This window comes from Sceloporus occidentalis, unplaced genomic scaffold, assembly GCF_023333645.1.
Source record: "Sceloporus occidentalis isolate IW3139 unplaced genomic scaffold, rSceOcc1.0.p SCAF_5, whole genome shotgun sequence".
NCBI lineage: Eukaryota > Metazoa > Chordata > Lepidosauria > Squamata > Phrynosomatidae > Sceloporus > Sceloporus occidentalis.
In genome coordinates, this window is record NW_028316985.1 from 2,881,915 (window position 1) to 2,906,688 (window position 24,774).

Here is a 24,774-nt window from a genome sequence, read left to right on the forward strand (position 1 = left end):
TTAGGCTGCATCAATAAAAGTATAGTGTCTAGATCAAGGGAAGTAATAGTGCCCCTCTATTCTGCTTTGGTCAGGTTCCACCTGGAATAATTCTATGTCCAGTTCTGGGCTCCACAGTTCAAAATGGATGTTGAAAAGCTAGAGCATGTCCAGAGGAGAGTGACTAAAATGGTGAAGGGTCTGGAAACCATGCCTTATGAGGAAAGATTTGGGGATCTGGAGATGTTTAGCCTAGAGAAGAGAAGGCTAAGAGGTGATATGATAGCTCTGTTTAAGAATTTGAAGGGATGTCATATTGAGGAGGGAGCAAGCTTGTTTTCTGCTGCTCCAGAGACTAGAACACAGAGCAATGGATGCAACCTACAGGAGAAGAAATTCCACTAAACATTAGGAGGAACTTCCTGACAGTAAGAACTGTTCGACTGTTCGGAGTGTAGTGGAGTCTCCTCCTTTGGAAACAGCTTGATTGCCATCTGTCCATGATGCTTTGATTGTGAGGTCCTGCATGGCAGGGGGGTTGGACTGGGTGGCCCTTGGGGTCTCTTCCAACTGTTTTGATTCTGTGAAAGTTGTAGTCTGACATTTTCCAGAATGGTGGTATGTGGTGTCATAGCTGAGTGTGCAACCCTTTTGCTTGGCATAGAAATGTCCCATGTTTAATCTCTGGCATCTCCATCTCCCTCCAAAAAAATCCATCATCCACAGCCAGTGTGGCCACCTGTCTGTTTTGCTCGGCTATAGTCTTAGCTTGTGTAACCGTTATTTGCTGTCTGCCTTCAAGTCAACTGTGCCATCAACTATGACTCCAACTTATGGTGACTTTCTGCTGCATCTTTCTTGACAATATTTATTCATAGGAGGTTGATCATTGCCTTCCTCTGAGGCTGAGAGAGTGTCACTTGTCCAAGGTTACCCAGTGGGTTTTGATGGCTGAGTGAGGAATCAAACCCTGGTCTCCAGAGTCCCAATCCAACGCTTAACCCACCATGGCTGTGGTGAGAAGATACAGTCCAAAAGCACAGTCTCTGCCATAAGCTGTACTCCATATATTTGGAAGGACTATAACTCCCAGCAACCTTGGTCAACATAATAGTGAGAAATGTTGTTGTTGTTGGGTGACTTTAAGTTATTTCCGACTTATGGCAACCCTAAGGCAGACCTATCATGGGGGTTTTGTTGCAACCCACTTTGAGCCCCAATCTGGGAAAAACGAGGGATAGAAATAAATATCAGCAGCAGCAGCAGCGTCTTGGTCTCCCCCAGCCATGCTGACACTGCTCTTAAGTGGCCTGATTTCTGGAGATTTTGGGGTGGGATGGATGGAAGAAAAATACTTCTTTCAGTCTTCCAGATATATGGAGAACAGCTAATGGCAGAGGCTGTAGTTTTAAACTATATCTTGCATTGCAACTTCCAGTATTTCTACAACTCTAGAGGTCAGGGTTCAGTTCCTACCTCTGCCATGAAACCCACTAGGTAACCTTGGGCAAGTCACACTCTCTCAGACTCGGAGGAAGGTGAAGGCAAAACTCCTCTGAACAAATCTTGCCAAGAAAACCCCATGATAGGTCTGCCTTAGGGTTCCCAAATTGGAAACAACTTAAAGGCACCCAACAACAACAACAACAAAAGTTCTCACTATTAGAGATGTTAACCAAGACTGCTGGGAGTTACAGTCCAGCTATCTGGGAGTCCAAGTAGACCACAAATTGAACATGAGTCAACAGTGTGATGCAGCAGCTAAAAAGGCCAATGTGATTTTAGGCTGCATCAATAGAAGTATAGTGTCTAGATCAAGGGAAGTAATAGTGCTACTCTATTCTGCTCTGGTCAGGCCCCACCTGGAATATTGTGTCCAGTTCTGGGCACCACAATTCAAAAAAGACATTGAGAAACTGGAGCATGTCCAAAGGAGGGCAACTAAAATGGTGAAGGGTTTGGAAACCATGCCCCATGAGGAGAGACTTAGGGAGTTGGGGATGTTTAGCCTGGAGAAAAGAAGATCAAGAGGTGATATGATAGCCCTTGTTAAATATTTGAAGGGATGTCATATTGAGGAGGGAGCAAGCTTGTTTTCTGCTGCTCCAGAAACTAGGACCCGGAGCAATGGATGCAAGCTGAAGGGAAAGAGATTCCAGCTCAACATTAGGAGGAACTTCCTGAGAGTAAGGGCTGTTCAACAGTGGAACAAACTCCTTCCTCAGAGTGTAGTGGAGTCTCCTTCCTTAGAAGTTTTTAAGCAGAGGTTGGATGGCCATCTGTCGGGGATGCTTTGATTTAGATTTCCTGCATGGCAGAATGGAGTTGGACTGCATGGCCTTTGCAGTCTCTTCCAGCTCCATGATTCTATGATTCTATTGTGGGGACAGACGGACACATGAGTCCCACTTTTGGTCTACCGAGGGTTCGGAAGTTACAAGCAACATGAATCTCCTTATTTTATTTTGCTAGAAAGGTGTAATAGAGTAACATTTCAAAAGCAACGTACTAGGCAAATGTGGATTGTATTGGATTTTATTGCTGCGATGAGTAACATCTTCTGAGTCCCTGTATTGGGAGAAAGGCGGGATATAAGAAAATAATAATAATAATAATAATAATAATTAGTATGTAGCAAACAGCAGCAACAAGTTACTTTTCCAGGGCTGTGACATGTAGTAGGAACACCTTTCTTATTAAAAGTAACTTTCTGAGTTCTGTGCTGAACATGGTATTCGTCCCTCTTTTCAGAGGAACAAAAAGTTCGAAAAGGGGTGATAGGAGGAGAATTTTAAAGAGCTTGATATAATGGAAGTTTGGATAAAACTGTATTCAGAGGTGAGTCATGAACTCAAAGCCGACTGTTTTCTCAGAGAAATACTGGGGAAATCACTGCTTTTTAAACTGGGCTGCCATTTGCTCCATTGCTTGTAAGATGTGTAACAATTCTCTCTTCAGAGGTTAGCATCTGCGAATGAGACATGGAGCATCCTTGCAACAGATCCAGTGTCTCTAGACTCCTAAATTTCTAGATTTCTATCAAGCTCCTTGTTCTGCTGACCTGCAGAATTCAAAGGTATAGCCACGTTCATCTATAAAACCAGTCTGCAAAGCGATCTTGAGACAAACTGAAAGGAGCAAATTGACAGCATGAGCTTTTGTAGACTGAAGTCTGCTTCTTCAGATGCATTTGGATTAATTCCCCAAATGCAACTGAGAAAATAGAACTTAAGTCTAGAAAAGCTCATACTGCCAGCTTCTTTCTTTCATATAGTCTCAAAGGTGCTTCAAGATCTCTGGTCAGTTGCAGGTTGATGTCCAAAGAAGGACCTGCACATTGTTGTTGTTATGTTTCGTCATGGCAAATTTGACTTGTGGTGACCCTCTCCTAGGTGTTTTCTTGGCAAGATTTATTTTGTGGAGGTTTGCCATTACTTGCTCCTGAGGCTGAGAGAGTGTGACTTCCTCAAGCTCAGCCAGTGGGTTTCCAGGGCTGAGCAGGGATTTGACTCCTGGTCTCTTGGAGTTTCAATTTCAGATGGACACACCATACTGGCTTTCAAGGCAACAATGTCCTAGGGCTTTCTTGGCAAAATTTCTTCCAAGGGAGTTTGCTATTGCTTCCTCTGAGGCTGAGAGAATGTGACTTCCTCAACCTCACCCAGTGGGTTTCCAGGGCCAAGCTGGAGGGATTCGATCCCTGGTGTCCTGGAGAGATTTAGCCTTCTTTGTCAGAGAGGTCTGGTGCCACAAGAGATTACAGATCCTAGGATTCTGTAGCATTGAGCCATGGCAGTTAAAGCGGTATCAAACTGCATTCTTTCTGCAGTGCAGATGCAGCCTTAGTGTTTTTAAACTTTTAAGAAGTCATAGAATCATAGAGTTGGAAGAGACCACAAGGGCCATCCAGTCCAACCCCATTCTGCCATGCAGGAAATCTCATTTTGTGTTGGCTTTTAAAAGCATTTGTTTTAATCTGTTGGGTGCCATCCATATTGAAAGAAAAGCAGGTTATCAATAGAATAAAATAATTCACTTCCACAAAGTGCAAGGGAAGGAGTGTTGTCCCCTTTCTTGCAAGGATAAAGGATGGAGTTAAATGGGGTTTGCAGGTGAAAAATAAACTCTCAGGGGTGGAACTGGTAAGGCAAGTTTTATGACCCTAAGATTTTCAGTGGCATTTGTGAAAAGAGCTAAACGTGGAGGGTGTGTCTGGAACGGAGAATTTATTGGGAAATACATGGTTGGAAGGCTTACGGCCCAGAAAGCCTAATTCTGCAATGCGGATGCAGCCATAAACGCTTGTGAACTAGAACAAGAGTTGGGATGATGGGCCCCTTGGGTCATGTGAGGCTTTAAACCCATTTGTGGGCCCCAAGGCACCCTTGAAGGCCTGGCATTACCCAGTGCGGTAACCCATGGTGTCCCCCGTTGACCACCTCCCATCCCACACCAAGCAGAATCCTTAGTGATGTTTTTTTTGTACTAATGTTACTCATAAATCATCATTCCCCTATATCACTGGATCTAATGGTAATAGTTTTTGGAAGGTTTTTCGGGCTTTGTGGTTGTGTTCTGAAAGAGTTTATTCCTGACGTTTCGCCAGCATCTCTGGCATCTTCAGTGAAACTGGTGAGGAAACACAACCTGCAAATGATCTATAAACTGACCAAGAAAATCCAGCAAATGCTGTGCTCTGCAAAGGACAGGAGGGACCCTCTCACGGCCGCAGGAGTTTCTCTTATGGTACATTTTAAATGGGAACAGGCAAATGCCAGAGCCCGTTTTTACCTGAACACAGATATTTGAGGAGCAGTGGTGCCACTTGGTGCAGTTTGAACCCCTCGCACCCCCTAATGATGCCACTGGGCCCTGGTTCTCAAATATTTCTTGTAAAAAGAGAAAAGAAGGAGACATCTTATACAAACAGATACTCCCAAATGGCACAAATGCATGATGCTGAGCTCCTTGGGCTTTACTTCTGCGTAGGCACCATCCACTGGATTGCTTAATAAGCTGTCAAGGTACTACAGGGTGCTTTGTTGTTCTGTGCAATTATTCTTGGCAAGGTTCGGAGTCGCTTGGAAACCCTTTGCTGAGTATGAAAGGAAGGCGGGAAAGGAACGGATGCCAACAAAGCAGCGTTGTGGAGTGGGAAGGGAGGCAGGCTTTTGTCTTTGGCTCCTTCTCTCCTGCCCTCCACTACTTTTGCTGATCACTTTTGCTCTCAAAAGGGAGGCTTGTGTTTCAGGTACCAGGGGCAGAAAGGTTACCACTAATTGTGCACTTAATGTGCTGAATGAGCCCATCACCACCCATGCCATTAGCATGGCAGAAGGAAGAAAAACATGCCAAGCCACCATCATCCATGGTCTGGAAGCCACCAAGACCTCTGAGGAGTGGCTTAGGAAGCTGGATATGTTTAGCCTGGAGAAGAAAAGGTTAAGGCAGCGATTCTCAAACTCTGGTCTAACAGGTGTTTTGAACTTTAGCTCCCAGAATCCCAAACTGTTGGCCAAAATGGCTGTGGCTCCTGGGAGCTGAAGTCCAAAACACCTGGAAAAACAGGGTCTGGGAATCACTGGGTTAAGGGGTGACGTGATAGCTCTGTTTAAGTACTTGAAGGGATGTCATATTGGGGATGGAGCAAAGTTGTTTTCTGCTGCTCCAGAGAATAGGACATGGTGCAGTGCATGCAAACTACAAGAAAAGAGATTCCAACTCATCATTAGGAGGAACATCCTGACAGTAAGAGCTGTTTGAGAGTGGAATACACTGCCTTGGAGTGTAGTGGAGTCTCCTTTTGGAAGTTTTCAAAGAGAGGCAGAGTGGCCATCTGTCAGGAGTGCTTTGATGGTGTCGTCCTCCATGGCACAATAGAGTTGGACTGGGTCGCTGTAGGGGTCATAGAATCATAGAATTGTAGAGATGGAAGAGACCGCAAGGGCCATCCAGTTCAACCCCATTCTGCCATGCAGGAACTCTCAATCAAAACATCATTGACAGATGGCCATCCAGCCTCTGTTTAAAGACCTCCAAAGAAGGATCATAGAGTCATAGAATCATAGAGTTGGAAGAGACCACAAGGGCCATCCAGTCCAACCCCCTGCCATGCAGGAAATCCAAATCAAAGCATCCCCGACAGATGGCCATCCAGCCTCCGTTTGAAGACCTCCAAGGAGGGAGACTCTATCACCCTCCGAGGGAGTGCATTCCACTGTCGAACAGCCCTTACTGTCAGGAAGTTCCTCCTAATGCTGAGGTGGAATCTCTTTTCCTGCAGCTTGCATCCATTGCTCCGGGTCCTAGTCTCTGGAGAGACTCAACCACTCTTCAAGGCAGCATCCTCTACTGTTGAACAGCTCTTACTTTCAGGAAGTTTCTCCTAATGTTGTGGTGGAATCTCTTTTCCTGTAGTTTGTACCCATTGTTCAGAATCCTGTTCTCTGGAGCAGCAGAAAACAAGCTTGCTCCCTCCTCAACATGACACCCCTTCAAATATTTAAACAGGGCTATCATATCACCTCTTATTCATCTCTCTGACTTATAACCAACTTCAAAGTCTGCTTCCAAACTTAATCCACACACGTACAACAATAAACACCACACTGCTGCTTTAGCCATAGCTCTCAACCAACCAAACATGCCAGCTGTCAACTGTCACCTGTCAGTCAAAAAAATGTGTGTGTGTTTTGTTGTTTTTTTGTTTAAAGACATATTACACCAACAATTTCCTCCATCACTGCTGCAAAAGGGTGAATCTGCCACAATCTGGTGCACCATCCCAGAGTCTGGCACTATTGCTCCCATCATCTCCAGCCATCTTGGCCATGCAATTTTGAGGATGCTGGCAGTTGTAGTGGGATAGAAATGATCATATGAGCACAGTTCATGGGAAGCAAGAGAGGTCCTTCTTCGTGGCTACTCCTAATACTCTGAAGGTCCTTTTCCAGGGAGACCGGAAGTAGTCCCTCCTTGCTGTCCTTCCACCAGCAGCTGAATACTTTTTAATTTCTTATTTTTTAAGTAAGGACATTTAAGAGGATGCTATGTTGTTTAGAATTGTGCTGGTTTTTAACTTCATCTGCTTATTATTAACTGTGTTTTAAGTTGCTTAAATATTATGAATTGATTCTGTTTTAGTATTGATGTATGTGTTAACCACATTATACTTGTTTTAGCTTGTAAAGCCACTTTTATTTCCAGATTTGGAGGAAAGTTGGGATGTATGCAAAGATGATGGTGATGATCATTAATGATTAATACCTGATCAATAAAACATCAGGGGAGTCCCCTGTTGGAGAAGACAGATGTGGTGTGCAACATAGCCAGGGGCTGGAAAACGATGACTTAAGTGTCAGTTTCTCACCTTACATCTCAGCATTAAAGACCAGTCTCTTCTAGCAGGCCTATCCCGATGATCATTGTGCACTTTCAATAATTAATTTTGAAATGTGGATTGTTCTAATATGTATGCATCTTATTTGTTCTTTTAAATTGACATGTGTGTTTTAATTGATGAGTTTTTAACTGATGTTATGTATTTGTTCATCTGTTGTTGTTCCCTGCCTCAATCCGTAGGAAGAGGCAGGTGAGAAATAAATGATGATGATGATTTATCTTTTGCAGATGATTTCCATGGTGATGGTTGCCGTGGGGGTCTACGCCCGTCTGATGAAGCATGCAGGTAAGAAGTTAAGGACTCAAAGAGAAAGAAAAAGGTGCTTTTACAAAACTGATAGGAATTCTGGTTCAAGGCTGCTGGGAGGTGCAGTCTAGCAAGGTCTGAAGGGCCAAGTGATGCCCATAGAATCATAGAATTGTAGAGTTGGAAGACACCACAAGGGCCATCCAGTCCAACCCCCAGCCCTGCAGGAACTCTCAATCAAATCATCCCAGTCAGATGGCCATCCAGCCTCTGCTTAAAGACCTCCAAGAAGGGAAGGAGTGTACTCCACTGTCAAACAGCTCTTGCGGTCAGGAAGTCCCTCCTAATGTTGAGGTGCAGTCTCTTTTCCTGGAGCTTGCATCCATTGTTCTGGGTCCTGTTCTCTGGAGCAGCAGAAAACAAGCTTGCTCCCTCCTCAACATGACATCCCTTCAAGTATTTAAACAGGGCTATCATATCACCTCTTAACTTTCTCTTCTCCAGGCTAAACATCCCTAGCTCCCTAAGTTGTTCCTCATAGGGCATGGTTTCCAGACCCATCACCATTTTGGTTACCCTCCTTTGGACACATGGTTCCAGTTTCTCAATGTCCTTTTTGAATTGTTTTGCCCAGAACTGGACACAATATTCCAGGTGGGGCCTGACCAAAGCAGAACAGAGTGGGACTATTACTTCCCTTGATCTAGACACTATACTTCTATTGATGCAGCCTAAAATTGCATTGGCCTTTTTAGCTGCCGCATTCCGCTGTTGACTCATGTCCAACTTGTGGTCTACTAGGACTCCTAGATCCCTTTCACATGTACTATTGTCAAGCCAGGTGTCCTCCATCCTGTATCTGGGCATTTAATTTTTCATCCTAAGTGTAGTAGTACCTTATGGATGGATGATGGTGGTGGGACTAAACTGTCTGCTTCTTCTCTCCCTTCCCAGAGGCTGCCATGGCCTGCCTGGCTGTGGACCCAGCCATCCTGCTCATGGTGGTGGGCATCCTGATGTTTTTCATCACTTTCTGTGGCTGCATTGGCTCCCTGCGTGAGAACATCTGTCTGCTGCAGACGGTGAGGGCAGAGGAGCATCAGCCTATGACTTCTCCAGTGACAGTTTCATGGAGAAAGAAAAAGGCTTGAGGGGGGTCTTCAAAATAAGGTCTCTTCCCACATTCCTCAACTTTGTTTCTGCTGGCTAAGACTGATGGGATTTGTAGACCAACAGTATCCAGAGGAACATTCTTTCTCCACCTCATCTTGATCTACTGTACCATGTTTCTGTGGGGATAAATTACTGTTATTTAAGGCAATTGTTTTTGCTGTTCTTGTGGTATTTATTTATTTATTTATTTGTACATTCACTCATTCATTTGTTTCCTTTTAATACTGGATTGTAAAGTACAGTCAGCCCTCTCTATCCATATCTTTATCCATGGATTCAAACATCCCCAGCAGATGCCAAGGGCCCACTGTAATAATAATAATACCCCATTGTATATGGGCTTAATTTTAAAGAAAAAAGAAATAAAGTATTTCACTTTTTGAAAAAACAGTGTGCAAGTATAATTTGCTTACAGGAAACCCATTTAAGGCATAAAGATAACAGATTGATTGAGAATAGCGGATTAGGAATATTATATACTGCTCCTAGCACTCATGTGAAAAAGAAAGGAGTGGCAACATATATAAAAAACAATATAAAATCAAAAGAAATATTCAAAGATAATATTAATGGTCTTTATGTGGCTACTGAAATAGAGGTAAAACCCGGTAAAATTTTGATAATTAACATTTACACCCCACAAGAAAAAAAAGCCAAATTCTTTAACGAGATAAAACAAAAATTAAAAGATTTAGAATATGAAAAAATAATTATTATAGGGGACTGGAATGGGGTATTAGACCCTAAGATAGATAGATCAACACAGGATAAAAAAAACAGCAAACAGGGAACACTCCCAAAAGCAGCACATAACTTAATAAATGACCACCATCTGATAGACATATGGAGAGTGCAAAATGAAAATGTTAAAGAATTTTCTTATTTTTCTGGATGCTTTAACTCCTGGTCCAGAATCGATTTTGCGCTTATTTCTAAATCATTATGTAGGGAAGTAGAAAAAACGGAAATATTGCCGAGGGTTATCTCCGATCATAGTCCAATTTTTGTTCAATTAAGGGAAGAAAGGAAAGAATATACGTGGAAACTTAGGGATTATATTTTAGCAGATGAGAGAATAATAGAAAAAATAAAACAGGAGATTAATGTGTATTTTGAACAGAATAACAACAATGAAACATCATTTGATATTATCTGGGATGCTTCCAAGGCAGTGATTAGGGGACACCTAATCCAACAAGAGATAAGACAAAGAAAGATTATGAAAGAAAAAAAAACTCAAAAGAAAAGAAAAAGAATACATTTCTAATCCAAAAAACAAAAGAATGGGTGAAGGAATACAGTTAATTAGAAATCAAATAGAGGAAAAAATAACAAATGAAATACTTCATAATATAAGAGAATGTAAACATTATCATTTTGAAAACGCAAATAAAGTAGGAAAATGGTTGTCCAATAAATTGAAAAAAGAAAAAGCAGGAAAAACAATCCTGAGATTAACTGAGAATGGAAGACCGTACACACAACAAAAAGATCTATGCAGGATTACAGAACAGTATTTCCAAAACCTTTTTAAGGAAGATAGAGGAGCTGAAAATGAAAAAGAAGCAAAACGGGAATATATCAGAAAGTGTCAAATCCCAAAAATAACTAAACAACAATTAGAAAATTTAAATTCCCCGATATCAATATCAGAGGTAGAAATCGCAATCGGAAAATTAAAGGAGGATAAAGCTCCAGGGCCTGACGGGTTTACAGCAAAATATTATAAAATATTTAAATATGAAATATCACCTTGGCTACACAAAACCATAAAACAGATAGATAACGGAAAAATTCCGGAAACCTGGAAGCAATCTTTAACGATTTTAATACTCAAGGATGGTAAAAACCCCGAAAATATATCAAATTATCGCCCAATCACCCTTTTGAATGTTGATTATAAAATTTATGTTTCTATTTTGGCAGATAGGTTTAAAAAATTCCTGGGGGAATGGATTTCGCAAGAACAAGTAGGATTTCTTCCAGGAAGATACTTAAGGAATAACATTCGTACCGTTTTGAACATAATTGAATATTACAACACTCATAAGAATCAAAAACTTGGACTGGTCTTTCTAGACTTAGAAAAGGCGTTCGACAACGTCAATTGGGATTATTTGTTAATGCTCATGGAGGAATGTGGAGTTCAAGGGAAATTCCTAAACGGTATTCAAGAAATCTATAAAAACCAAGAAACCCAAATAATTGTTAATGGGGAAAAAACAAACAAATGCAAAATTTTTAAAGGAACCCGTCAGGGATGCCCACTTTCCCCATCATTGTTTATTATGATTATGGAAACTCTGAGTAGAAAGATTAAAATGGAAGGAAAAATCTCGGTACCTAAAACAAAAAATTACCAATATCATTTGCGTGCATATGCGGATGATGTAGTAATCTTTTTGGACGATCCAATAAGAAGTATAAAAACATTAGAGGAAATACTAGAAGAATTCGGAAAGGCTGCCGGAATTAAAGTAAACAAACAAAAAAGCGGAATAATAACAAAAAATTTAAGACCCTTTGATATTGTAAAATTAAAAACAGAGACAGGATTTAAAATTATAGATAAAATCAAATATCTAGGGATAACAATCACGAATAGTAATAAAGACCTGTACAAAAACAACTATGAAGCCGTTTGGAAAAAAATTAAACTAGATTTAAATCATTGGAATAATAAGTATTTGTCATTTTGTGGAAGAATAGCATCAATCCAGATGAATGTCCTACCTAAGATGTTATACCTCTTCCAAACACTACCGGTTATAGTGAATAAAGCCCCCTTCAGACAATGGAACAAAGAATTAGTTAAATATATTTGGAAAGGGAGGAAGCCCAGAATAAAGTTGAAGGTGTTGCAGGGTAGAAAAGAGAAGGGAGGAATAGGATTACCTAATCTGGAACTATATTACAATGCATGTGCCCTTCTATGGGCGAAGGAATGGATCTTGTTAGAGAATAAAAAATTATTAGAACTCGAGGCACTGGACTTAAAAACAGGATGGCATGCATTTCTTACATATGACCAAAGAGATAAAAAGTTCAACACCCACTGTACGAGAAAAACTATATTAAAAGTCTGGAATAAATATAAGGATTTCTTCTATACAAAATTACCCAAATGGACCTCACCGCAAGAGGCATTTCATAAAGAGGAATATCCCGGAAATTATAATTGGATTAAATACGAAGAATGCATATTAAATATAAAAGATAAGATGAAATTAAAAGATAAGGAGGTGTTGGTACAAGAAGGGAAAAAAATCAATTGGTTACAGTATGCACAATTAAAATTGGAATTCAATAAAGATTTAAGAAAAAAAGGCATAGAATTGGGAAAAATGGATTTGGATAAAAATATAATGGAAAAAGAAAAAGGTGCCATTAAAATATATATAAACTACTTTTAGATATTGATCAGGAAGAAGAAACAGTCAAAGAGTGTATGGTAAAATGGATGGAAAATATAGGAAAAACAATACCTTTAGAAAAATGGCTGAAATCATGGAAAAATACACAAAAATTTACAAAAGGGAATACCCTGAAAGAAAATTATTATAAAATATTTCAAAGATGGTATTTGACCCCATCAAGACTAGCGAAGATGGTTAAAAATATGGACGGTTACTGTTGGAAATGTAGAGAAAGAGTAGGAACAATGTTCCATGTATGGTGGCAGTGCGACCAAACTCAAAAATTTTGGAAACAAATACATAAAGAAATACAAGAAATAACCGAAATACGAATACCTTTAATTCCAGAACTATTTCTATTGAACATGATAGAATTACCTCACGCAAAATTAGACAGAAACCAAAACAGCCTATTATTGTACCTCATTACGGCTGGACGTATGGTGTTTGCTAGACATTGGAAGGGAAGGGAAATTCCAGAAATGTTTGAGTGGAAAGTAAAGGTAATGGAGTTAAAAGAAATGGATAAAATGACTATGTATAGTAAAGGGAAAACAGAGCAAGAATATGAAAAGAAATGGGGAAGGCTTGTAGAAATATGGAATTAAAGGAAAGTGAGGAACATACTGGGAAAATAGAGAATACGATTCTTTTTATTACAAAAAGATGTTTTCTAATATTTGGCAAACTCTTGATAAACAATGAAGGGGAATATGAGGGGGGAAAAAAGGGGTGGGGGACTCAAGGTGAGTTTGGTTTATGTACTTACAGGTAGAAAATTTGTCAGCTTAGGTAAATTGCCCTTCTTCTCTCTGTCCTCTGTCCACATATTATGATAGAACTGGAAATTGTTTTTGTTTGTTTGTCTGTTTGTCTGTTTGTTTTTTTGTTTGTTTGTTTGTTTTCTTTTTTTTCTTTCTGGTTGTGAACATAACGACTTAATACAAAATCAGAGAGTAAGATACTTTTTTTTTAATGTATATAAAAATTGCAATAAACATTATAACAAAAAAATAATAATACCCCATTGTATATAATGGGACTTGTGCATCCACGGATTTGGGTATCCATGGGGGGGGCCTGAAATCAAACCCCAGCAGATGTTAAGGGCCCACTGTATTATACATTTTAATATATGTATATGTGTTCTGTGCTTTCAAGTAATTTCCAATGTATGGGGGCACTAAGGCAAACCTATCACAAGGTTTTCTTGGCAGGATTTCTAAAGACAGGGTTTGCCTTTGCCTCCCTCTGAAGCTGAGAGAGTGTGCCTGCCTAAGGTCATTCAGTGGATTTCATGGCCAAACAGGGATTCGAACTCTGGTATCACACTACAATGCTGAAACCACTGTACCATGCTGGATCTCGTTTGTTTACCACTTCTCAAACCACTAAGGCTCTTGAAATAAAAACATTAAATATTGAATACATGATGGAAAAAATATTAAAAAGCAAATGAAGCTCTTCTTTAAAAATAATTTTAGCACCTCAGTCAATTAAAAACAGCTTAAACTAGCCAGGGCAGCAATCCCTAATTTTAAGAGCCAAAGGCCAGTTGAAATAGCACATGACTCTGGAGGCCAGAATTTGAATCCATATTTGACCATGGGAGCCCACTGAGTGACCTAGGGCAAGTCACACTCTCTCAGCCTCAGAGGATGGCAATGGTAACTGTGTTTTCCAAATACTTCAGCTCCCAATATTCCTGATCGTTGGCCATGCTAACTGGGACTTATGGGAGCTGAAGTCCAAAACCACTGGAAGAGCAAATATTGAGAAGCAGTGCTCTAGCGCACTTCCTTAGACTACAGTTGTCCTTCCAAATTTGTGGCTTTGATTTTTGCAGATTTGATTATTCATGGATTTGATTAATATGTCCTCTCTAGGAATCTCTAGGTCCTCCACTGTGACTCTATTGTCAAATTCCACTGAAGGCCACTAGTAGACTTGCACTGGAAGACCTAGAGATTCCTAGACAGGTTTTCCCTGGGTTTTAAAAAAAGTGGTTTTTTATTTGTGTTTTCCCCACTTTCATTGGAGTCCTGCACCTGTAATCCCATCAAATATGGATGGCGCACTGTATAACATGAAAGCTTTCTGGCACACAATTCTATGTACTTATACAAACTACAAATCCCAGCATCCCCCAGGGTAGAGCTGTTGCAGTTGAAGTGGCCTCAAAATGCTATAAATGTGTAGTGTAGATGCACCCAAGGTTAAAAAGAGATACGGCTGAAAATTTGCTCATAAAAGAAAACGTTTTTTAAAAACCAGTTCAACCAGCTATTCTATTAGAACACCACTGATATGAAAACAAGGCACGGAGGGGTGAAGGTCAAAGAGGTTATTCCTCCACAGGGTTGGTTTTTGTGGGAGAGATGGACCTTGAATGCTTTTTTGGGGGTGCAAAGATCTTCCCTGATGAGAGTTTCTCCTCTCTGCAGTTCTCAGTCTGCCTGACGGTTATCTTCCTGCTCCAGTTGGCATCTGGCGTTCTGGGCTTCGTCTTCTCAGATAAGGTAGGTGCCCAAAGGCTGTCTGGAGGGCTGTATTCTTCCATACAAGGTTGCCCAGGCTTTGAGATCTTTGGTGCAAGGTGACCAGATGCTCTCCTTTTCCAGGATGTGTGTAACTTTTCAACCTTCTGTCCAGGAGGAATTCCAAAATGTCCTCCATTCAGAGTGTCCAGTTGTCTTCCTTTTCCAGAATGTGTTCTGCCTTTCCACCTTCTTTCCAGGAGGAATTCAAAGATGTCCTTCTTCGGGAAGACCAGACTCCTTCCTTTTCCAGGACCTATCCTACCTTTCAATCTTCTGGCCAGGAGGAACTCCAAAATGTCCTCCATTTTGAGCATGACTAAGGAGCCCATCATGTAACACCACGCTTGCTTCTTCCCTTTTGGGAAATCGGTTTACTTGGCAGGCTGCCCTTGCTGCAAATAAGGGGAATAGGATGGTATCTGATCTGGGAATTGAAACCCTGTCTCTAGAGTCATGGTCCAGTACGCAAAGCACTCTGCCATGCTGGCCCTTATGCAGTACAGTTGGCCCTCCACATTTGTGGCTTTCACTTTCGTGGATTTGATTATTTGTGGTTTTGATTAATATGTTCTCTCTAGGAATCCCTAGGTCCTCCAGCGCAACTCTGACAAAAGTTGACCATAGAGTTGTGCTGTAGAACCTAGAGATTCTCTCTAGACATTTGTAGGTCCTCCAGCATGATTCTGTTATCAACTTCTTGCAGATGTTGACCATAGAGTTGTACTGGAGGACCTGGCGATTCCTAGAGAGGTGTTCTTTTAGGATAAAAAGAATAGTGTTTTTTATTTGAGGTTTTTCCACATTCACAGGCGTCCTTCACCCCTAACCCCAGCTGATGTGAAGGGACCACTGTAGTCTAATCAAGAAAGTTGCTGGTGTATGGATGACCATTGCTTATCCTTGTCCAGGAAAGACCACAGGTGGCACACCAGTCGGAGCTGGCGCCAAACACTCCAAGCCACAAAGTTCACTTGGGCTCCAGGACCTAGGATGGATCCTGTCTGGGAGAAATACTCCCAAGTTATACAAGCTGAATATGGAGAGAAGGATGTTGAGAAGCTAGAGCGTGTCCAGAGGAGGGTGACCAAAATGGTAAAAGATCTGGAAACCATAAAGCCCTATGAGGAGAGACTTAGGGAGTTGGGTATGTTTAGCCTGGGGAAGAGAAGTTTAAGGGGGTGATATGATAGCCATGTTTAAAAATTGGAAGGGATGCTATATGGAAGAAGGAGCAAGCTTGTTTTCTGCTGCAATGGAGACTAGAACATGGAGCAACGGATGCAAACTACAGGAAAAGAGATCTCACCTCAACATTAGGAAGAACCCAACAGTAAGAGCTGTATGACTGTGGAAGACATTCCCTTAGAGAGTGGTGGAGTCTCCTTCTTTGGAGGTTTTTAAACAGAGGCTGGATGGCCACCTGTCGGGGGTACTTTGATTCTGCATGGCAGAATGGAGTTGGACTGGATGGCCTTTTGGGGTCCTTTCCAGCTCTATGTTTCTATGACAAGGGAGAATTAAAATCCTTTTCTCATTTTCTCTTTGCATCCGACAATCCTAGTAACAGTTGTGCATGATTGTGATCTGGAGTCTCACTGGGACAGAAAAAGACCAGGTTTTCTTGGGTTTTCCCCCTTCTCATTAGGTAGACAATCATTTACTGTATGAGGAAAATGTGAAAATCCACTCTGTACACACTCAGAAGCCTTCTCTTTATGTGTGTATCATGACGTCTGGGACTACAACATTGGTACTAGAGGCCATATTTTGGGGGATGGAGATAAAGTCTTTGCTGGGATTTGCATGGAGGGTGAGGAAAGCGGATCAGCCGTTTTCAGACTTTGGGGAAAGTTACTTTTTTTACCCAAACTCCCAGAATTCTCCATGCTAGTCCAAGAAGTCACTTCCTAAGCTCTGGTGATAGTTCACTGTCACTGTGGTGCTGTTTCCCATTGCTCTCCTGCAAAGAACAACCCATTTATTCAACACTCTAGTCCTTGTTGTTGTTAACTGCCCTCAAGTCAACTTTGATTTATGGTTACCCTATGAATGAGAGAGACCTCCAAGCCCCCGTCATCAGCTCTTGCAGACTCAGGGAAGTTTCCTTGACAGAGTCTGTCCACTTGGTCTTCCTCTTTTTCTACTGCCTTCCACTTTACAAAGCATTATAGTCTTTTCCATTGAGCCACATTGTGGGCATCTACACTGTAAAAATAGTGCCGTTTGATACCACTTTAACTGCCATGGCTCCACCCTACAGAATCTTGGGATTTGTAGTTTTGTGAGGCACCAGTTCACTTTGGCAGAGAAGGTCTTGTAAACCTACAAATCCCAGGAATTCTAAAGGAGTCAAATTCTAAAGGTGTCTATCCACCTGGTATGCAGCCTTACCCTTTTCCTGCTTCCCTGACCTTGCCAAGTATTATTATCTTTTCCCCTTGCACTTTCTCTTCCAGGCACGTGGGAAGGTAAGCGAGATTGTCAACAATGCCATTGTGCATTATCGGGATGACTTAGACCTCCAAAATCTCATTGACTTTGGTCAGAAGGAGGTAGGTCTGAGCAATATTTTTTATTATTTTAAATTTGTTGTTAGCTGCCTTGTATCTCTGTTGTTGTTGTTGTTGTTGTTGTTGTTGTTGTTGTGTACCTTCAAGTCATTTACGACTTATGGCGACCCTATTACAGAGTTGTCTTGACAAGATTTGTTCAGAGGAGGTTTGTCATGGCCTTCCCCTGAGGCTGAGAGAGAGTGGCTTGCCCACTGTCACCCAGTGGGTTTTGTGTCCAAGCAGGGAATCAAACTTTGGTCTCCAGAGTCATAGTCCAACACTCAAATCACTACATCACACTGGCTCTATGCTGGGAGAAAGGCATGATGTAAATAAATAAAAGAATAATACTAAAAATAATAATAAACATATGCAAATAGCCATTTTCTTACACTATCATTCCCAGCATCCCCCAGCAAGGGTGCAAGCCAAGGTGATATCTCCAAAATAGGTTCAACACCATGGATTGCTCCTTTAAAGTTTAAGCTCAGACCTAGAGTGGATTCACTAACCCACTGACCTGGAAGACTCTGCACAGTGGAATCTCTAATTGCGGATGCTTCCAGAAGTGCAATCTCCATGTTTTGAACAAAAAAAAGTGTGTATGCATGTGTGCAGTTGGCTCTCTGTATCCATAGATTGTGCATCCATGAATTCAACCCTCAACAGTTTGAAAGTATTCCAAACAGAATAATTCCGACAGTTAACCTTGATTTTGTCATTTTATATAAAGGATACAATTTTGCTATGGTATTGTATATAATGAGACTTGAGAATTTGTCATCCATAGGAGGTTTGGAACCAACTCCTAGAAGATACCAAGTGCCCACTGTATATAGATATAGATATATTTGACTGGAGAGAGGCATTGTGGCATAGTGGTTTAAGCATTGGACTGTGACTCTTGAGACCAGGGTTCAATTCCCCGGTTGGTCAAGGAAACCCACGTTGGGTGAATCACACACTCTCAGCCACAGAAGACTCCATGATAGGGCCTCCTTAGGGTCACTTTCTGCCTGGGTCAGAAAGACTTGAAGGCAGACAAGAACAACGTTTGACTTGAGGTATGGTCCGGAGGTGCACTGAGAGATGCAAACCTGGGCCATAGTAAGGCAGTGCATGGACTTGTTTCTTGTGCATCCCTGACCAGGATGTGAGGTGCATCTCTAAAGCAGGGATTGGCAACTGCCAGGGATTGTGGTAGCCACATTGGCCTCCCTTGAGAGATTCAAGGGGGCTGCCTACCTCCAAACAGCTTTAATTTTTCTTTTGAAATCGCTAAAAGTTTTTGACAATTTCTCCTTGTTTTGGGCTGTTTTAAGCCCAGGAGGGAAACCTGAAATCTATTTTTCTGGCTTATTTCCTGGGTGCAGGGAGGGGAGGTCTCTCCTGGGCTTAAAATAGCCCAGAACAAAGAGATGTGGCCCATCCTTGCTTCAGAAGATGCTTTGTTTAAAATGAGGACCCCAAGACAGTGGCATGCAGGCGGGGGGGGGGGGGGGGGGGCTGGTGTCATCTGTGGAGGCAGTGGGGAGTCAAGACTACTGTGACTTTTGGAAGTTATTTCAACCCCCAGCAGCCACCGCTGTTGGAAGACCTAATGCAGAGGCTGTTTGGACTCCGTCGTGGCTGCTGGGCAAGCAAGAAAAGGATGTGACACCCTTTCTTGGTCCCTGCACCCTCCTAGTGACACCACTGCCCTAAAATGAACAAATGAACAGGACGGGAGGCTTGTGACCAGCCTGTGGCTATGTATGAATGAAGAGTGAACCACAGTCTCTCTCTCTCTCTCTCTCTCTCTCTCTCTCTTTATTTCTCCATCCGTCTGTGTTGTCCCTTCCAAAACTGTTCCTCCTCTTTTGCTCACCTGTCTATATTTTACAGTGGTCCCTGTACATTCGCTGGGGTTAGGGATGGAGGACCCTTATGAATGTAAAAAAACTGCAAATAATAACAACAACAACACTATTCTTTTTACTTAAGGGAACTCCTTTCTAGGAATCTCCAGGTCCTCCAGCACAACTCTGTGGTCAACATCAGCCCAAAGTTTATCACAGAATCATGCTGGAGGTCCTATAGGTGACCAGAGAAGTGTTTTCCATAGGAACTGCTAGCTTCTCCAGCACAATTCTGTGGTCAATCTCTGGCAGAGATGTGCTGGAGGACCGTCCTAGGGATTCCTAGAGAGAACATACTGTATTAATCAAAATGCAAAATGTGGAGGACCAACTGTAGTTTGGAAGTCTGAGGAAAGGGGTTTCTGAAGAAAGGGGCACCTTTTCTTTAACGCATATGTGCACACTATCTGTCTTATTCTCTCTGCTTTCCCTCCTTCCAGTTCAGCTGCTGTGGGGGCATCTCCTATAAAGACTGGTCCCAAAACATGTACTTCAACTGCACAGCCCACAACCCCAGCCGGGAACGCTGCTCCGTGCCTTATTCCTGTTGCCTGCAAGCCGACGACCAGGTAGGTGAAGGCGGAAAGGCTCATTGCTGAAATATCTGCCCTACATGCAAAAAGGACCCAGTTGAGGCCCTGTTTATTATTTATATTTATTTGGATTTATTCATTTATTTCATTTTTATGCTGCCTTTCCCCCAGAAAGGGACCCGAGGCTCACAAATAAAAACATTTCAAAAAGCTTTACAATAAACAAATAAATTGTTTTTAAAACAATTAAAACTTCAAATAAAAACAGTATAAAAACAAAAAAGAACCCTAACTGCAGCGCACGCACCATATAAAAGCCACCCCACGATTATGTATTAAAAGCCTGCTTGAATAAAACTGTTTTTGCTTACTGGCAAAAGGGAAGCAGGAAGGGGGCCAGCTTAGCCTCCTGTGGAAGGGAGTTCCAGAGGTTGGGAGCAGCCACCAAGAAGGCCCTCTCTCAGGTCATCAAGCAAACCTGCGATGATGGCGGGACCAAGAAAAAGGCTTTTTCCAGGTTAGGGTTGCTAGTGCTTTCTGATTACTCGGTGCATTTTCATTCTATGTCTGGAAAAGTGACTTGTTTTTTCACTATGGGGGGAGGATTTAAGAGTCCAAAAAAACAACTTTTCCAAATTCCAAAACCCTCTGAAGAGCCTCTGACAGTCATAGTCGCACAGAAGTGGACAGCTGTGGGCCTTCAGATGTTATTTGATAGGTTTCCCAGATGTTGGGGCTTTCCCTGGTGTTGAGGGTGAGGAGAAGGATTCTCAAGGTGAGAGCACTGCCTTGAAATACACGTGTGTGTGTGTGTATTCCTAATTGGTTAAACTCACTTTGGAATGGCATACCGTGGGTCCTTGTTATCTACTGGGGTTTGGTTCCAGAATCCCCCGTGCATAACAAAATCCATGGATGCTCAAGTTCCATTAAATATAATGGCAGAGCAAAATGGTGTCCCTTATATAAAATGGAAAATCAAGGTTTGCGATTTGGAATTTATACCTTTTTTGGAATATTTTCAAGCCATGGGTAACCAAAAAGCCAGTGGATAAGGAGTTCCGACTGTACTTTGTGCAACTGTGGGTGATGTTTAAGACATCACCAGGGGTTGCTCCTTTGAACATCACCCTTGCCAAGGGACCATTCCAAGGTCTCAGATTTTGGTGGTGAAATCTAAGGATGAGTGGCAACTCTAATGACAACTCCCAACTCTCAGCTGGTTGCTGAGCTGATGTTGGAGGCGCCCAGGCTTCTTGTCCTGGGTGACTTCAACATCTCCCTCACGGCAAGCTCTGTTCCACCTGGTGCGGCTCGGGAATTCATGGAGACCATGGCGGCCATGGGCCTGTCCCAGCTGATACGGGGTCCCACGCATTGCGCAGGTAATACTCTCGATTTGGTCTTCTGTTCGGAGGCGGAAAATCCGTGGGTGGAAATAGCGGATATTTCCCCCTTGTCATGGACGGATCATTTCCTGGTAGAGGTGATAATCAAGGCTTCTACCCAGATCCCCCCCGGGGGTGGTGGACCTATTCGGATGGTCCACCCTCGAAGGCTGATGGAACCAGGGAGATTCCAAGAAGCCTTAGAGGGGCTCACGGTTGGAAATGATGGCGACTCTGTTGATGCCCTTACCGGTATCTGGAATACCGGTCTTTCGGGGGCTATACACAGAATCGCTCCCAAGCGCCCTCTCAGGCCCGCTTCCAAACGTAAGCCCTGGTATACGGAAGATCTCCGGGCCAGGAAGCGGGTCCTGCGACGGCTAGAGTACCGTTGGCGGAAACACCTTTGCTTCGACGACAAGACTCTCCTAGACCGACTATTAAAGGACTACGGAGAGGCAATACGAGCAACAAAGAATTCGTTCTATGGTGCTCGTATTGCGTCCGCGGAGTCGCGTCCGGCAGAGTTGTTCAGGGTGGTCAGGGAGCTAACTCAGCTCCCTCCCACCCTGAACCAGATCCTTGAACCTTCTAAGGCCTGCTGTGACTTGTTTAACGACTTTTTCGTGGATAAAACTTCTCGAATAAGCGAAGGTCTGAACGCCGACGTTTCGGCAGAACCTAGGGTAGAAGTGTCCAGAGCCTCTGTGGACTATCTTATTCTGGATCAGTTTGAGTTGGTGAGTACCGAGGATGTGGACAAGATCCTCGGAAGTGTTCGGAAGACGACCTGCTCCCTCGATCCCTGTCCCTCATGGTTAGCGGCCCAGGGGGGACCGGCGGTAACGTCTTTGCTACGCCGGATAATTAATACATCTCTCAGGGATGGGCGATTTCCATCGGATCTTAAATTGGCCATAGTAAGACCGATCCTAAAAAAGCCCTCCCTCGACCCCCTGGTTCATAATAATTATCGGCCTGTTTCGCTGCTACCATTTTTGGGAAAGGTGATCGAGAGGGCGGTTGCGATCCAGCTTCAGGCGGTCTTGGATGAAACGGATTATCTGGACCCATTTCAAACTGGCTTCCGGGCGGGTCATGGGGTTGAGACGGCCATGGTCGCCTTGGTCGATGATCTCCGTCTGAGCATTGACGGGGGAAGCGTGTCCCTGTTGGTGCTCTTGGACATCTCAGCGGCTTTCGATACCATAGACCATGGTATCCTTCTGGGGCGCCTGGCTGAGGTGGGAATCGGGGGCACTGCGCTCCAGTGGTTCCGCTCCTACCTCTCTGGGAGGTCCCAGATGGTGCAGCTGGGAGACGTGTGCTCCAGTGAGTGGGCCCTTAAAACCGGGGTCCCTCAAGGAGCCATTCTGTCTCCCATGCTATTTAACATTTACATGAAACCGCTGGGAGAGATCATCCGGAGACATGGGGCGCGGGGTTATCAGTACGCTGATGACACCCAAATTATTTTCTCTATGTCTCCGACTGATGCAGTGACCAGGGATGGCGTCTCTCCTCTCGTGGCCTGTCTAGAGTCAGTAATGGGCTGGATGAGGGAAAACCGACTCAAACTTAATCCAGAGAAAACGGAGGTACTGGTGATAGGTTCCCCTGGTCCAGGAATGGTGGTGGTTCCACCTGTCCTGAACGGGGTCACGCTCCCCGTGAAGGACTCCGTGCGCAGTCTGGGGGTGCTTCTTGACTCGTCCCTTCACCTGACTGCTCAGGTGAATGCGACGGTCAGGAGTACCTGTTATCAGCTTCGGCTGATTCGCCAGCTGCGCCCATACCTGGCCCAGAGGGACCTTGAAACCATCGTACATGCTCTGGTAACTTCGAGATTGGATTTCTGCAATGTACTCTACATGGGGCAACCCTTATACCAAACTCGGAAGCTGCAAATGGTGCAGAACATGGCAGCGCGGCTGGTCACTGGTGTCCCCAGGACCAGCCATATAACACCTGTGCTTAAAGATCTCCATTGGCTGCCCATCCGCTTCCGAGCTCAATATAAGGCGTTGGTTATTACCTATAAAGCCCTAAATGGCTTGGGCCCAGGTTTCCTGAAGGACCGCCTCTCCCCGTACATTCCGCCTCGCACCCTCAGAACATCTGGGCAGCAACTCCTGAAGGTGCCTGGGGCCAGGTTGGCTGTTACTGCCAGAAGATCCTTTTCCACAGCTGCCCCAGCCCTTTGGAATACGCTGCCCATGGAGCTCCGCTCATCTACCACCCTGGCCCAATTCAGGAAGGGTCTTAAAACCTTCCTATTTAATCAGGCATTCCCCGACTAAATATCCTACGGGCCTCCCTCCTCTCTCGTGGCCGAGAGGTTGGGCTAAGGGGCTTTTTATTGTTTTTAAGGATTGTTATTATGTGTATGGTCTTGGCTGTTTTTAACTTTGTATGATGTTTGCACTTTGGTGCTCTTGTAAGCCGCCCTGATCGTTTGGAAGGGCGGGGTATAAATAAAAATTTTATTTATTATTTATTATTCATTTGCAACAGCTGGCATCCTTCATCTTTAGGTGTGCTGATTAGAGCTGTTAGGAGTGCACAAGTCGACAATATTTGGAAATTGCTCATAATTTCTACCGCTGATCTGGCATCCTGTACCAACACTAGATGGTGCTGCTGTATTGCCTTTTGGTTATTGTTATTTGCTTCAAGATGATTTTGACTTATGGCAACCCCATGAATGAGAGCTCCAAGTCACTCTCTCATCAGTTGCCCTGCTCAGGTCTTGCAGACTCCGGGAAGCCATTGTGGCTTTCTTGATTGAATCCAACCATCTGGAATGCAGTGTTCCTCTTTTCCCCTTGTCTTCTACCTACCAAGCATTATTGTCTTTCCTAGTGAATTGTGCCTTCCCATTTTGTGGCCAAAGTACAAGAGACTCAGTTAAGTCATCGTGGCTTCCAGGGAGAGTTCAGGTCTGATTTGATCTATGACCCATATTGGTCTTTTTAGCTGTCTATAGTATCTACAGACCTCTTGTAGATGGAGCAAGTTTGTTTCCTGCAGCTCCAGAGAATAGGAGGTGTGCTGGGGTGCAAATTCTGGTGCAGTCCCATAATTTGGGGATGTAATTTGTCAAAGTCCCACACGATGAGAGCCGTTGGTGCCCATGCCAATGGGCAAACGCTCCCTTCCTGTGGCCAGTGATTAGACTGCCAGGTCATCATTATGGTTCTTGTCCTCCTGCTCCATCTGACCTGCCATTTCACTTCCTTCCAGTCGGTCATCAACACCATGTGTGGCCAAGGGATGCAGGCCCTTAACTTCCTGGAGGCCAGCGAGTTCATCTACACCAACGGCTGCATCGATAAGTTGGTGAACTGGATCCACAGCAACCTCTTCCTGCTTGGTGGGGTGGCCCTCGGCTTGGCCATTCCTCAGGTGAGCTTCCCTCTTCACCATCCTTGAGCTTGAGAAGGTTTCTTTTGTAGACCACAATCCTTTTGGGACACATATCCTTTTGGGGGTTTGTGTCAGTGTCGGTACTTTTCACAATGTTGCTGAAGGAGGTCTCTAGTTGCAACTTGGACAAGGTTTTTCATAGAATCATAAAGTTGGAAGAGACCTCAACACAGCAATGTCAAATCCTATCTGGGGACAGAGGGCATCTGTTTGATGAGGCC

The 24,774-nt window shown here is 43.3% G+C and overlaps 1 protein-coding gene across 2 annotated transcripts in view; it reads left to right on the top strand.

Annotated features, from left to right (window-relative positions):
* Positions 1–24,774, top strand: part of TSPAN33 (tetraspanin 33) — a 32,606-nt gene that overhangs the window by 2,744 nt on the left and 5,088 nt on the right. For both annotated transcript variants that reach the window (XR_016281466.1, XM_089527386.1), the window contains exons 2-7: positions 7,609–7,666; positions 8,582–8,709; positions 14,661–14,735; positions 17,213–17,308; positions 19,647–19,775; positions 24,371–24,532. Coding sequence is in view for 1 of the 2 variants with exons in the window: in XM_089527386.1 (XP_089383512.1) it covers positions 7,609–7,666; positions 8,582–8,709; positions 14,661–14,735; positions 17,213–17,308; positions 19,647–19,775; positions 24,371–24,532 (648 nt within the window). In the remaining variant the exon portion in view is untranslated. The remainder of the gene's footprint in view (positions 1–7,608; positions 7,667–8,581; positions 8,710–14,660; positions 14,736–17,212; positions 17,309–19,646; positions 19,776–24,370; positions 24,533–24,774) is intronic.